The following is a 13,480-nucleotide window of genomic DNA, read 5'->3' on the forward strand; positions in this document are numbered from 1 at the left end:
CACAGAAACAGACTCCCATAATTTTATTGCATTTCAGTAATGAGATCATCTGGCTTTATTGATGATAGATTGTTCGTAACGGTGTCTTTTTTTACGAACTTTGTTAGTATGAAATGTCAGGCTTGAATACATTTACTTCATAATAAAATCAAATAGGTAGAGACAGCTTAATAATAATCAGGGAAATTAATAACACAGGCCGTTTGCCTTCCGTAGCAAACAAACGATTTTGAAGTATCCGAAGTTTTCAAAAATTATTAGGAAACAATTTTACCCGATTTGAACATGATAATTAGCATAACGAGTTTAATTAAAAGTTACCATTAAATCAGCTACAAGAAGAATGCGGTTAACGGTTGACAATAACAAAATAAGGTTCAGTAGTCTCCAAATGTCTGTACCTTTATTTTGTAGTCTAGAGAAGACAGTGTTATTCACAGGTTCTTTACAACTTGCAGTTAACAAGAAAAAGGATACTTTGATTCGTGATAGACCTTGGAGATAAGTCAAGAGAGTAGTTGGGTTTGTAACAGAGAATGATTGCTTAAAGGAGCTACGTCATGGTTTGCTCATCTTGAAAAGTTTAGTCTAAGTTTTTAGTTTGTAATCCGTGTCAATCTTCTCCATCGTTAATCATCCTTGTTCCTTTATGGTTTATTATTATCTCTTTGGTGTTTTCCTATCTTAGTAAACTACTATTTTCAGGTTCCTTTGATTTAGAAGTCTTTTTGTACGTGGCCAAAATTAACTCATTTTGCTGTGACTGAACTCCTTTAAATTCTGATAGCACTTCTCATACACAACCGCACTAGTTATCATCCAAATCTCACTGTTCGAAATGCGGGAAAATTTGATTATCAAAACCCGTCATGTTCTATTGGTGTCTCACGAAATTAGCAATTAACGAACGATTCTGCCTTCAACAACGACAACCCACTGATAAATTATGACATTTTACACAAGCTCGTCCATTAATTGGTTCATGGAGCAGGTATTGTGAGCCCTAACTAAATGATAGAAAGCGTTTTTTCACAACAACGGCAGAAATTCTCGCGCGCTCTCTGGCTAATTTTCATACTCAATAAGCAGACAGACACATGAATATACAATTTCTGCCTTCTTGTAATCCTAAAAACACAAATTGATGTCAATTTGTTAATTCCAAAGGCATTCTAAAAAAGCAAGCTCCACATTTTAACATATCTGTTTCCATCTGACACCGGCCAACGATCGTTGTTATACAGTGTTCCTCATTTTGCTACCTTGCATGTTTGAGTCACATTTCGAGCATGCTTTTGCAAATCTCTTTTTTTGCTTTTAAAAGAATATGAGGCTTTTATAGGTAACTGAGGTTCAGTTTCGCTCAAGAGAGAGTTTTCACTCCCGTGGCAGACAGCCAGGCAAATTTATTGGACAAAAGAAATTGTTTGCACAAAAGAAAAGAGTTCAAATCGTACAGGATTGGTTTGGTACACCAACATGGCTGCTGTTTTATTGTTTTGGGACACCAACATGGCTGTCGTGACATCATGCGGAAACAGCCTCTCCGCCTTCAAAAACATCTTCAGCTTTCTCTCAGCTACCTTTGACCCCTACATGAGCAGATCTGAATCGGGCTGTCAGAATCCACACTGAAACGGATGTTAACCTCACGTAAGAGCCAGGACCCGAACACCATCTGAATAAGGCACGCTTGGACATGATCAATTCCAGAGCACAACCATAGCTTTGTTGTATTTATACTAGGATTGCCATCATGAAACAATAGGATGAAGCTTACATCAATCCTGTGTAATTTTAACTTTGACATTTGTCACCAATTTGGATAATAAATCGTGCGCAGTGCATGATGGGCATGGTTAACACGAACAGCTAACGTTTCTGGCCATCACTTCCGGCTAATCCTAACAGAGCATAAATTGACAAATTTTAATTAAAGTACGTTCTCAGTGGAAGTTTTTGAATGGTTACACATGTCTTGGTCAGTTGACGTCGTCTTCAATCATTCCATGAAAAGGTAAGCGCGCTTATTTTTCATAAAAACGACGAAGACGTTGACAACGTTTACTTATTTATTGGCCCAATACACCAATCAAAGTTTGGTTCCGTCGACAGCATTAGTTGATCATCTGTTTGATATAGATATTGAAACGTTTTCAAGTGACGTTCTTGAAACAATGTCGACTGCTTTTCGAAAAAGATTTTGCTATGGGTTGACCAAAATTTGATTAACTTTTCCAAATAACAATTTCTCTATTTCTGACTCAGTACTTTCTTCATTTCCTCGCGGACATTATCACCCACGGTGACGTGAAGTTTACGGAAGGACGAGAAAAAGCCTGCTTTTTTTATTTTGGAGTCTCACTCAATTTGTTGACTCGACAATTCATCAAAACAAACATATTTTATTACAGACCGCCGAAATTCTGATTATGTTGAATGAAAGTCTCCCAAGTTTCGATAGTGTGGTTTCGGTTCAAGTTTAGCACTTGTAATAAAGTTATTTTGCTAACATGAAATACTATATCAAAGATCGATTTAAAATAATGCCTGAAAACATGCAACGATTCGCCTTAAGCTTAACTCCATACTTATACATACTTCTTTTTATAGAGGTGATCCGATTTAGTACACAAACACTACCTGGTCATGATAGAGTAAATTATATTCTTCCCTTTGTAGTAGTTTTAAATAGCATTTATATATAATTATCATTCCCAAAAATTGAAAACAATGCGAAAATGTGACGACCTTTACAAAGAACGCGATCCGCCTTCACAAAGCTGTACACGCCGGTTCAGCTTACAGAAGTTTTGTTGTTTTAGAATAGATTGAGCCTGAGCGTAGAATACGTGAGTGGAAAAAATGAGATCTTTTCCTAGCAGAACTTTAGCAGTACTCCTACATGATACACGTATTCATAATTCATAAGCGGTTTTTCATTCAAACTCATGTAATCGTGATATCCCAAGTGTTCCACGTTGAATAGAATACGTCAAATGACCCGGCTTGGCCCGTTATGTTCCACCCTCGCACCTCACGTTCCATTCTTTTCCCTATTCATGATTTTAATCAATTGTGCAGTGTTGCTAAAAATAAAAATAAATGTCAAGATTGCTATCTCGCCATATCTCGCTGGATTTACGGTTCAACGAGACTTCGTGACTATGCTTTTCTTCACATTTTCGTATTTGGTTTTGTGGTTTCATTTTCGACAGTTGCATTAAAAGACTACAATGTAGTGCCAGCGTTTACAAAACACACCGACCCTCGGTTCACTGAGCTGCTCAGAAGCGCGGGTTCCTTTCGTAAATTGGGGGTCGGAAACAACAGTATACTTCCTACATTGCGTGTTGAAAAATGTTCGCACGCAATTTTCGTCATAAATTTCAGAAATTTGTTTGTAGTAAGAAGTTGCCTGACCCCCAAAAAATGGTCCCTGAAGCAACTTCCGTAACACGTTGAAATCATAAAACAGCTAAAGGAGTATGTCATAAATCATTTTGCATTTGGCAAAATTCCCAAAAACAAACGACTGTACATAAAGGTAATGCTCAAAAGATTGTATTTGAATTAAGTAAAGGTTTCATGGACGCGACGTTAAAGGTACAGCGGCAAAGTAAAACAGTTGCACATGAACGCAATGCTCGAGCGCTTTCTTTTGATCGTGAATAGTCAAACACTAGGTTTTCATCCACAAAAAGAACCACTTCGCACAGGATAATAAACAGTACAACATGATGGTACTGCTCAATAGCTTTCATTCGAATGCTCACACACTAGGGTTTCCTCCACGAACGTTAAAGCTAGAACCACTTTGTACACCGCGTAATTAACAGTAGCGCATAAAAGTAACACGCTTAACAGGCCGTACCCTTAGTGCCACGAAATAAACCGCAGCAGCACGTTTCGTTTTCGGGATGATCGCATAGACTTGAAGAGAATACCACATACAGAATATAATGACTTGTTCTAAACTGCATGTACATGAAATAATTTTCCATATGAATCAATTCTGACACACTTGGGTTTCATTCACTGTCTGTGAAAAAGTTACAACTACCGTCTTGTATAGTATGATAAACACTCTATGCCTTGTGAAAATACTGCTCGAGGGCTTTCATCTGAATGATCATGAACTAAAGATAAATCACCAGCCTTTAGCTTGGTTTGCTTCTCAGTGGGAATGAAAACTATTCAGAGAAAAGGAATTTAAATTTTATTGCTCTTCCCAAAGATTCGAGACTTTGAATTGGCGGAGATCCAGCTTGTGAAGTGGCGTTTCTATATGTCTGTGCAAATAATGAAGGTGGTTTACCACAGAACAACAGAATATCAATCCGTGTGGGTTACTTTTGAAACAAACATCAACGGGCTCCTTTGTTGTTGTTTTGTTATTGGCTTTGCAATGAGTCGTAGCGAGCGACGAAATCACTACGTCAGGTCACACCTATAAACATCTTTCCATTCAAAAACAGTTCCATGAAGGTGTACCAAGTACGTACACCAATTTCTTTCATTTCAAGATTTACATTTTGTAGTGTAATACAAACACTGCCACAAAAATACACTCATTCGTCAATGGTTTTAACAATACTATGCACGGTCATGCTGAAGAGGTTCATTCATGCAATGGTTCAGAAAGGGAGTGCCACCTTGTGCGGACTGTGCGCCAGCCCTAAAAGAAGATACTGTATTCTAGCGCTCATTTGGTTTGAGAACGATTCTTTACTTAATTATTATTCACAGGGTCAAACTGTCGGCCTACTACTTAAAGGTACTACTTAAAAACTATCGTTTGAATGGTCACATGCTATGGCATTATCCGCAAACTTAAAAGTTAGAAAAACCTAGTGCACTATGATAAACAGCACAGTGCAAAAGTAATACGCAATATCTTTCATTTAAATGGTAAAACACTAGGATTTCATTCACTGGCTTAAATGTTAGAACCACCTGGTACAGCATAACAAACAGTACCACATGAAAATACTGCTCAGTAGCTTTCATTTGAATGGTCACACACTAGGGTTTCATCCACAGACTTTAATGTTAGAACCACCTTGTACAGCACAATGATAAACAGTACCACATGAGAGTACCGCTCAGTAGCTTGCATTTCTATGGTTACCAACTAGGGTTTCATGCATCCAAGATCAACCCGCGGTAAGAATATTGTTTCGCAGTAGGGTTATAGTAGAGCTTCATCCCCGTGATGTAAGCATTAAAGCCGCCCATTGTAGCACAGCGAACAGTAACACGTAAAAGTAACTGCTCAGTAGCTTTTCTTTGAAAATTTCGCAGGTAGATTTTACATCTTCCGACATCAAAATTGGCATCTTGTGCAGACATGCAGGTCACAGTTCATGCTTTTATACGTTCATGGTTATATAAGTCTCAACGTCCTAGTAAGCAATTTAAGCTGAAGTGAATATATAGTCTAATTTGAGATACCCGAGAGCAGTTTAGTTCTCCGTTTATTTCAAAGTAGAACGACGACGGGTTCGCAGACCTACAGATGTGAAATTTGTTGCCCAACGCGACTAGCGACTCGGACTCTTTTCTGTGGAGCGCAATCTTGTTTAACACTAGCTGGCGAGGCTTCCGCGGGGAAATGTTATATAATGCATGTTTCGTTGACCATGCAATGGAATGCAACTAACCGATACATTCACCATCGCCATATTTTAGCGCCTTTAGCATAGTCTCTCTGAATCAAGGTAATGTTGAGTCAGTACTGAAAAACTTGCGCTAAAATCACTGGGTATCAAAGTTTCCGTGCCTTAATGCATAAATGTCACGCCTACTACTCACCAAAATCTCCCGCCTGTGGTCTCGAGTTTAAGGAATATAAATTTCTGGGAAATTATCTTCTGAAGGAAATGTTTGATATTGGTTTTCCATGCACGCGTGTGGAATCCCTGACCTCACGTACACTATTTGAACACGCAAATGTACACAATAATTGCGCGTGATCTTTTCCATTGAAGCGCATCTTTTCAAAGTAGATGATTTTTAACAAACAGATTTATGATTTTCGTGGTTTGTAGTTTCTATCATGTTGTTTCCCTTATAGAACAAAACTGTGATCAATTAAGCCGAAGATAACTTGATTTCCTTGCTGGCTTATGTTTAGCATTGCCGCAGGCTAGTTTCTTCATTGACCACTAGTGACCGAGCCAAGCGTGAAATAATCTCTGCAATATTAAGATGTTTTGGTTTGCAGATTATGAATGGTGTCTGCCCAGGGTCTTAATCATATTGTTGGTTCAGAGACAATTTGAACTTTGCTGCAGTTATATTTTAGGCATCTAAATGACAAAATGTAGTTTTGTGGGCGTAAGTTGATTATCCCACAGTAAGTTGTATAATTAAAATTTGCAAGCTAACATCTAAGGTCGAAAACTTGAAATAAAAACTTAAGCTCAGGTCAGACGAGACATAATAAAAGATAATGACCTAGGACTTGACTGAGAACATTTTGAAGACTGTTTGGCAATCCACACAAACAATAGGATACTGAACACGATGCGAAAGTAAATTTTCTTCTTGTTCTTTGAGTGTCCCAACTGAAAAGGAAGTGCTTACACTGTTACAAGCAACCTTGACTTAAACAAAGAGAAAGGCTTTGACAAATTACAAAAAGTTGTAAATAAAAGCTGTAAACTGGTTCACGGGCGATCACAGGCGTAACATTTTGGGTACAATTTGAATGCAAGCCCTTCGTAAACTCGAAGTAATTGAGTTTTCCTAAATATAATGTTAATTGTCATACATGTATGTTTTCTTGCCCATGTTTTGGTGCTGCAAGACATTCTGTCTTCGTTGCTAGACGTTCAATGACCTCAATATCATATTAGTAAATTCTAAAAGTAAACAATTGAAGGTGCTAAGGTAGCAATACATCAAAGCCACTACAAGGGAGGCGAGCGTAAAACATTTCCTTTGGAGAGCAGTATTCTTCAACATTTTTGGCTGACAGTAAAACCTAAAAAACCGGCATGTACATATTATTTTTAAATGTTGATGATATTTGGATTGTCCATAACGTAAGATATCACTTAACCATGCGATTACGTAACTGCGAAATGTTAAAGAAAAATTTAGTCCAGTCTAACACATATGCCGGCAGCAGTCGAACCTCACAATGCGGACAGTTTTACATTACGGCCAGACAGCTCAATTGGTTCCAGACTAATAAGCCAAAATTCTTGCAACCTCTACCTCAACAACAGTTAGGTCTGGATGAGAAATAAGGCGCTTTTAACGGCCAGCTGAGATTGTGAGATATGAAAAATTTACTGGTAGTTGAGAAGTAAACTGGAATTTTTGACTGATTGCTGTGACTTAGGCATGCACTTCCATGCCGACCCTCTAAGACAGTCACCTCCATTAAACGGAGAGTCAATTCAGGGCATCTTTAGTGTCCGTATTACAAAGAGGTTTGCAAGTACTACTGTTATCTGTGCATAATCTAAAAAGCTTTTCTGCACTTGTGTAAGATTAATTCTTAATCATGTGCATTTCCTGATCGCTTAAGACCACCTTGCAATGGAATTGAAATACTTATTTTTCTAAAAATAGGAACATTCCATGATATTTACGGGTTTCTCAAAAAACGCCAACAGACGGATATTTGAATTAGTAAAATCCTCGAGATAATATAAAACGAAAACAACAAGATAAAGAAACTAACAGTTAAATAAACAAATCTGGAAATATTCGGATTTAGTAACTAATCCATGTTCATAACTCAAGTTGATCATTCAAGAGATCTTGCTCTTAGCCACAGAAATGTTCCTAAAAAGGCTCGGAGGAAAAAATTTGCAATTTTTGCAGACACTCTGGATTGCTAATGACTTCTTGCGTAATCTTATATAGTTGCCATGGACATCGGTAAATGAGCAAATTTTTTTTTTTGTCCGGTAATATATATGGTTCTATAAAAGATATACTGAACTATGACGGAAATTTCTACCACAAAAAAAAAACCTCGGGAAATCTGTAATTTCTACAGAATCTGATGTTTCTTACGGTTGGTATGGCACAGTTCTTGCATACATATTTATACACCATAGACGAAAGTATAAATAGCGACTTTTATCGAATTATATTACCGATTCTACATAAGATATATCATGACGGAAAATCCGAGCGTTTTGTAGAAGTTTGTATGGATGTGAAATTCGATCGAAAGATAGCACAACTTTCCTTCAAAACGGTAAATTTAACTTGAAAATCGAAACCTGCAGCCCTGCTGCCGATAGCCAATAAAGCGCCAGAAAGATAGGAGAAATACAGAAGGTATCGTTTTGAATTTAAACAACGTAGTTTTTCGACGGAATAATGGCACATCTTTCGATTGAATTCCAAATCCATACAAACTCTTATAACACGCTTTGATAACCTGTGATGTAACTATGACAGGAATTTTATTAATGAATCTTGGCACTCTTTCAGCATGCCATTTTTCGATGGTGGTTTTCGCGCGGGCAAATATCGTCAAAATTTGAAACAACTAAATACGACTTTAAGGGTAAATATTTTTATTTGAGATCTGTGGCGGCCGCCGTGACTGGCAAGAATCATCCTGGCGGCAGATAAAAGTAGTTGGAGCATGTCTCGGCAAAATGTTACATAAGGTGCTAATAATATTGATCCAAAGTCGAACTGATAATTTATTGTGTGTTTATGACGGAAAATTTTTGTTAACTTTCAGTTGCAAAACAACGGGAAATATTAACTACCAAAGGGACCAGTAGAAACCTTTGAAATCACATCAATCGTGAACACAATATAATGCTATCTGCTTAAAGAATTGTAGAAGAATTTACTGTACGACTAGGTGGTAAACATTTCGGGAGTGCCGTTCACAAAATTTCCATGTTTTAGAAATTAGACGAACTTTGACGAAATTTTCAGTTAGGCATCCTCCTTCCCTAAAATAATACACTGGTGAAAGAGCTAGAATTGCGTGCTACAATGCGAAATATTATAATTTTTTTTGAAAAAAATTTCTCGAAGGGTGAAAGGGCTAATTATAACCTTGGTCTCCATGGCTGTTCTTTTGGAGTGCCGCCATTTTCATTTAATAATCTCTTTTGGGTCAGCCCCCTTGAAATGTAATGATGCGTGTACACACAAAACAGTTCTGTTGTGGCGCCCCATAAGAAAAAACGCAAAGGTTGAGCCCTTTTTTAATCTTCCAGCTGTCTGGAAATAATTTATTTTCCATTTAAGATGTAAATAGAAATACATAGTTTTATCAAGTCATTGATATGAAAACAAGGGTGTTGAAATTTGCATCAATCCATTGCATAGGTTCAAGGTTTAACCTGGCGTCACGTGTTTGTGATAAAGTAATACTTCAAACTTATAGTAACTTCTATGGAGACGGCTTATCGAAGATTATGAGATTTCCGTTTTTAGAACACGAACTGATATTAGTGTTTAGCCGCAGTTGTTTTTGGGATTCCGGGATTTGAGGTGGTGCAAACTGGTTCGTGCTAAACGTAGTAGTCTATTTTTGTTCTCCGCCTAGCCTCACGAAACCTTTTACACTACACTGAGTATTGAAAAAGGATTCATTTAGTCCAGTATTGATTGACATAAGACGAAATAAAGGGCTTAAGAATAATGGCACCTCTTATTGTAACCTTTACAAAAATGCATTCTCTTGTTGAATTTACAAAGCGAAGCACACAGCCAGAAACTGCCCCGAAGCGATTGTGTAGTCAAGCTCTGTCTAAGAAGTATTTCTCTCTAAATGCTTTAACGACATAGTTGAGTTATTTCTAGCCGACATACCAACAGCTGCAGGTCAATTAGACGCCAGCGAAGGGAAATATTAGAGCTTGAAATTCGCGGAATAGTTTTGCGATATCAATGTAACTGTTTTTGTTCGGTCAGTTTCTTCCGCGAAACCCAACAGGAAATAGAACTATGGCCCATTTCCGAATCACCGATGAAAGTGGCAATTCATTCACGTAATGTTTTATATTATCTCGGGTTTATCACAATTGAAGAGATAACGGATTTTGCGGGTTCTAAATACCCTTTATTAATATCAAAGGGAGCATTCTTTTCTTCTATGCGTGAGAAAGACGGGTTGAAACGCACAATCACACCATGATTCGCTACTGAAACCAAAACGATGCGACTTCAACGCGCGTTTCAAATATGCTACAATGGTGGGATAATATCTAAACCAAAACAAAACTCAAAAAGTGTTTACAGATCCGCAGTGGAAATATATGTCAAGGTTCACTGATTCACCCTCCACAGTACATGCTAACAATACGTGCAAAAGATTATATTTTTCTTCATGAAAATGAGGGACGGTTTTTCAATTGGAAACCCATCGAGAGATCAAATGCATTTTGAGAAAGTCTCATATCGAGTTTCTAACCATATCGTAACAACTTTGGTTTGTAGTAAATTAAAAATTGTGATTTCCACCGAAATGCCTCAGATTTACCCGTAACAATAGTAACATGTTTACAGGCTAATCTACATGAGAAAATCGAATTTTCGTGAAAACATGAAGCAAGAGTACAGGAATTATTTAGCTCGGGGTGCTGAATTTGCATTGCAAAGAAGACTATTAAAGGCAACAGCGAGTTGAATGGATCTTTCGGGCGACTTTGTAACGTGGCAAAGCTTAGCAATAATGAAAGTGGAAAATTTTGTTTCTTGTTTCAATTAAGATTGATTTGCTCTAAAATAACTGGTTGTAGCTTATAACGACGGGACGTCTTTAATAAAAGACCGATTCTAGCGAAATATGTAAACATGTAGCCTCTGCCACCAGCTGAAATGGAAATGTAATTTTTCGCGCGCTTTTTTCCAAGAGCGCAATTTGATCGGATATATCCTGCGCGCTGTGATATCGCCGTTCGAATCATCTGTTACTCTAAGTCGTTCTGATATCGCGTGATATCAGCATTCGTGGTTAATACTGGTCGTGGCAAATTTGAATACATTAGGTAGTACGAATCCATGTTTGTATTGTATACAAAAGGTGTGACGACAGCTTACGAAACAATGAAATCCCTTAATACAATGTAATTGTCGGCTTTTTGTTAGTCACCTAACAAGCGAATGTAGATCAACTCGTAAAAGTTTCGAAAACGGCTTGAAACACTGGCAAGTTCGAAACAACGAGACTTCGCGACTTCATTTGAAAGCTAAACTTTGATCTGAACGACGGCAAAGTGAACGCACAATTCAATACTCGGAGATTTCAGGTAAGCCTGCTAGCGGTTTACTTACAAGTTATGATTTATTAAGAGAGTTAATTTTGCGATCCCGATTTCTCTTCTGCAGCTATTAACACCCTTAAACACCTTTTTCGATAAGTGTTCGAGGTAATTTGCCCAATATGTTTCAAGGTTTTCCGAGTGCAACGATTTTCGCGTAACTGACATATCTTTCTCTTCAAGCTTGTTTATCTTGTAATCAAACATTACGTATTCAAATATAGAGTACATATTTACAAAGTTTACCCCGGTTTTGTCTTATATATCTTCTCGAAACAGTTATATGTGTCTATACGCTTCTAAGGTATCGAGTGCGTTTCATTTTCGACTATTCTTAGCAAAATCCTGCCTTCTGAAATTTCATTTTAGCGAAATGTAATCCAGTTTACACAGTCTTGAACAAGTGGCGACAAGTCAATAGTCGGTTGTGCTGCTTAAGGGGGCATTGACAACGGTTTACATCTTTCCCTGAATTAACAAATATTTTCTACCGACGGATTGATCGTAAAATTTGTGCCTCTTGTTTGTAAGCTCGAGTAGTTATTTCCACCAAAATAATGGAGTGTAGTGGAAAAGTAAAGCTTTATGCGTGCTCAAGCTTGCGTAACAAAATTGACTTGGTACGGAATCCACCTGCCGCGAGAAAAAGTTCGATTACAACTGAACGCCATCTAGAACACGCAGTCATTAGAAAATCACAAACAGGATTAAGCGCACAGCGACCCCGGATTACTAAGTTTTCTTTTTTTATTTCTTTGAAGAAAAAAGCTGGGGAATCTAAAAGGCTCTAACAAAGAAAATTGTTTTTGAAGCGACAGTTAAGCACACATGCGATTGATGAAAAACTCACGGGTGGCAAACGGGGTTAAGGGTTCTTCGCCCGGATTTACAGTTATAGCCAATTTCCGGGGCTGCGAAACAATTTCAACTTTACATCTGTGCCGCAAAAATAGAAAGTCTCGGCTACAAAAATAAATGCGCGCAAATGAAATTCCGAGGAAGAGACATATCAACAGCCGGTTCTCCTGTGTTTCGCCATCTTGAACGTTTGGTAGCGAGTGGTTAAGTTTCTAACCGAGGTCGCGTTGATTCTTTCGAAGAAAAACAGTTAAGTTAAACAATTTACAGCGAGGACCGCAGTTGCGTGACCTCCCGTGAAATGTTCCATTTATGAATGCCAATATATTAACGTGTTAACAACAGCCCGGGTCTAGTAAAAGACGAATTTACCGGCTTGGATAGAGTTATCAAAAACCATGGGTTAATAGTGATGTTCGCGCCGGATATATTTACCAAGGATCGAAAGCTTGCACAGTTTCAGACAAAGTCAAGCGGTTTATAAGTGAGTAACCTAGTGAGAAGGAAACGCTAAATAAAAGCTATTGTTCGAGTGATAATTTATTCGTGTTCTACTTTCAGGAGATGCATTGTTAATATCTCCATTTTCTTTAAAACCTGGTAAACGGTGGAAAGAAACCAAAGAGAGATGTGCTATGAATTTTTTCTCGTTTTGGTTTTCTTATTATTGAATTAGAGAAATTAAAACGCTTTTTAGTTCTGTCAGCGTTCTTTAAGAAACTTCCATCGACGTTTGCTCTGATGAAATCATTTTCCAGGATGATGGTAGCCGCGAGTTTTTGATTCAGTTGTCGAGTTTAAATTTATTTGTAGAAACTGCACCTAGATTCAGTAATTGCGTCCTGAAAATTGCTGAGTAGATTTTATGTGCTGTTTCATTCACCTCTGCATTTAACGCGCACACGTTAAAATGCTTTGCATGTTTAGGCGCATTTCGCTTGTTAATTAAACAATTTACGTGCGTTATTACAGCCTTTACGTGCTAATAACTGTTATAAGCGCGCTTGTGTTTTGTGTGGAGAGGGTGTGAAAATCCACCCAACAAACCTTAAAAATACAGTACACGGCTAACATCACGAACTCAACAAAACAGCTGTGTAAAGCTTGGTAAAACATCTTTTACTGGGTCTAAATAGCTTAATGTAAGCCTTTTCATGAAATGCAGTTTTTATCTTTAACCAAACCATTACGGACATTTTTGCTGAAAATAAATTTAAGATAACGGTGAACTCGACTTGTTCAATTCATTTTGAACCCGCTTGGTTTACTACAACTGCGCTACTGTAAGTTGAAAAAACCAAAAGTCAATTGTATTTGTATGTAGCGTGCTTTTTCTTCGAATTCAATATCTTTTTACATTTGCC

At 37.6% G+C, this 13,480-nt stretch overlaps 2 protein-coding genes across 10 annotated transcripts in view; one reads left to right on the forward strand and one right to left on the reverse strand.

The window, feature by feature from the left end:
* LOC145470304 (doublesex- and mab-3-related transcription factor 3-like) overlaps window positions 1–13,480 on the reverse strand; it is a 65,134-nt gene that overhangs the window by 31,678 nt on the left and 19,976 nt on the right. The gene's annotated exons all lie outside the window — the stretch shown is intronic.
* LOC145470302 (doublesex and mab-3 related transcription factor 3, truncated-like) overlaps window positions 468–13,480 on the forward strand; it is a 34,732-nt gene continuing 21,719 nt past the window's right edge. For 4 of the 9 annotated variants that reach the window (XM_081454132.1, XM_081454134.1, XM_081454133.1 and 1 more), the window contains exon 1: window positions 1,955–11,246. Coding sequence is in view for 2 of the 9 variants with exons in the window: in XM_081454128.1 (XP_081310254.1) it covers window positions 1,974–2,017 (44 nt within the window). In the remaining 7 variants the exon portion in view is untranslated. Of the gene's footprint in view, window positions 11,247–13,480 lie in introns of all 9 variants that reach the window. The other 5 variants (XM_081454130.1, XM_081454136.1, XM_081454128.1 and 2 more) reach the window with 4 other exon arrangements.

Source organism: Orbicella franksi, chromosome 15 (assembly GCF_964199315.1).
Source record: "Orbicella franksi chromosome 15, jaOrbFran1.1, whole genome shotgun sequence".
Classification (NCBI taxonomy): Eukaryota; Metazoa; Cnidaria; class Anthozoa; order Scleractinia; family Merulinidae; genus Orbicella; species Orbicella franksi.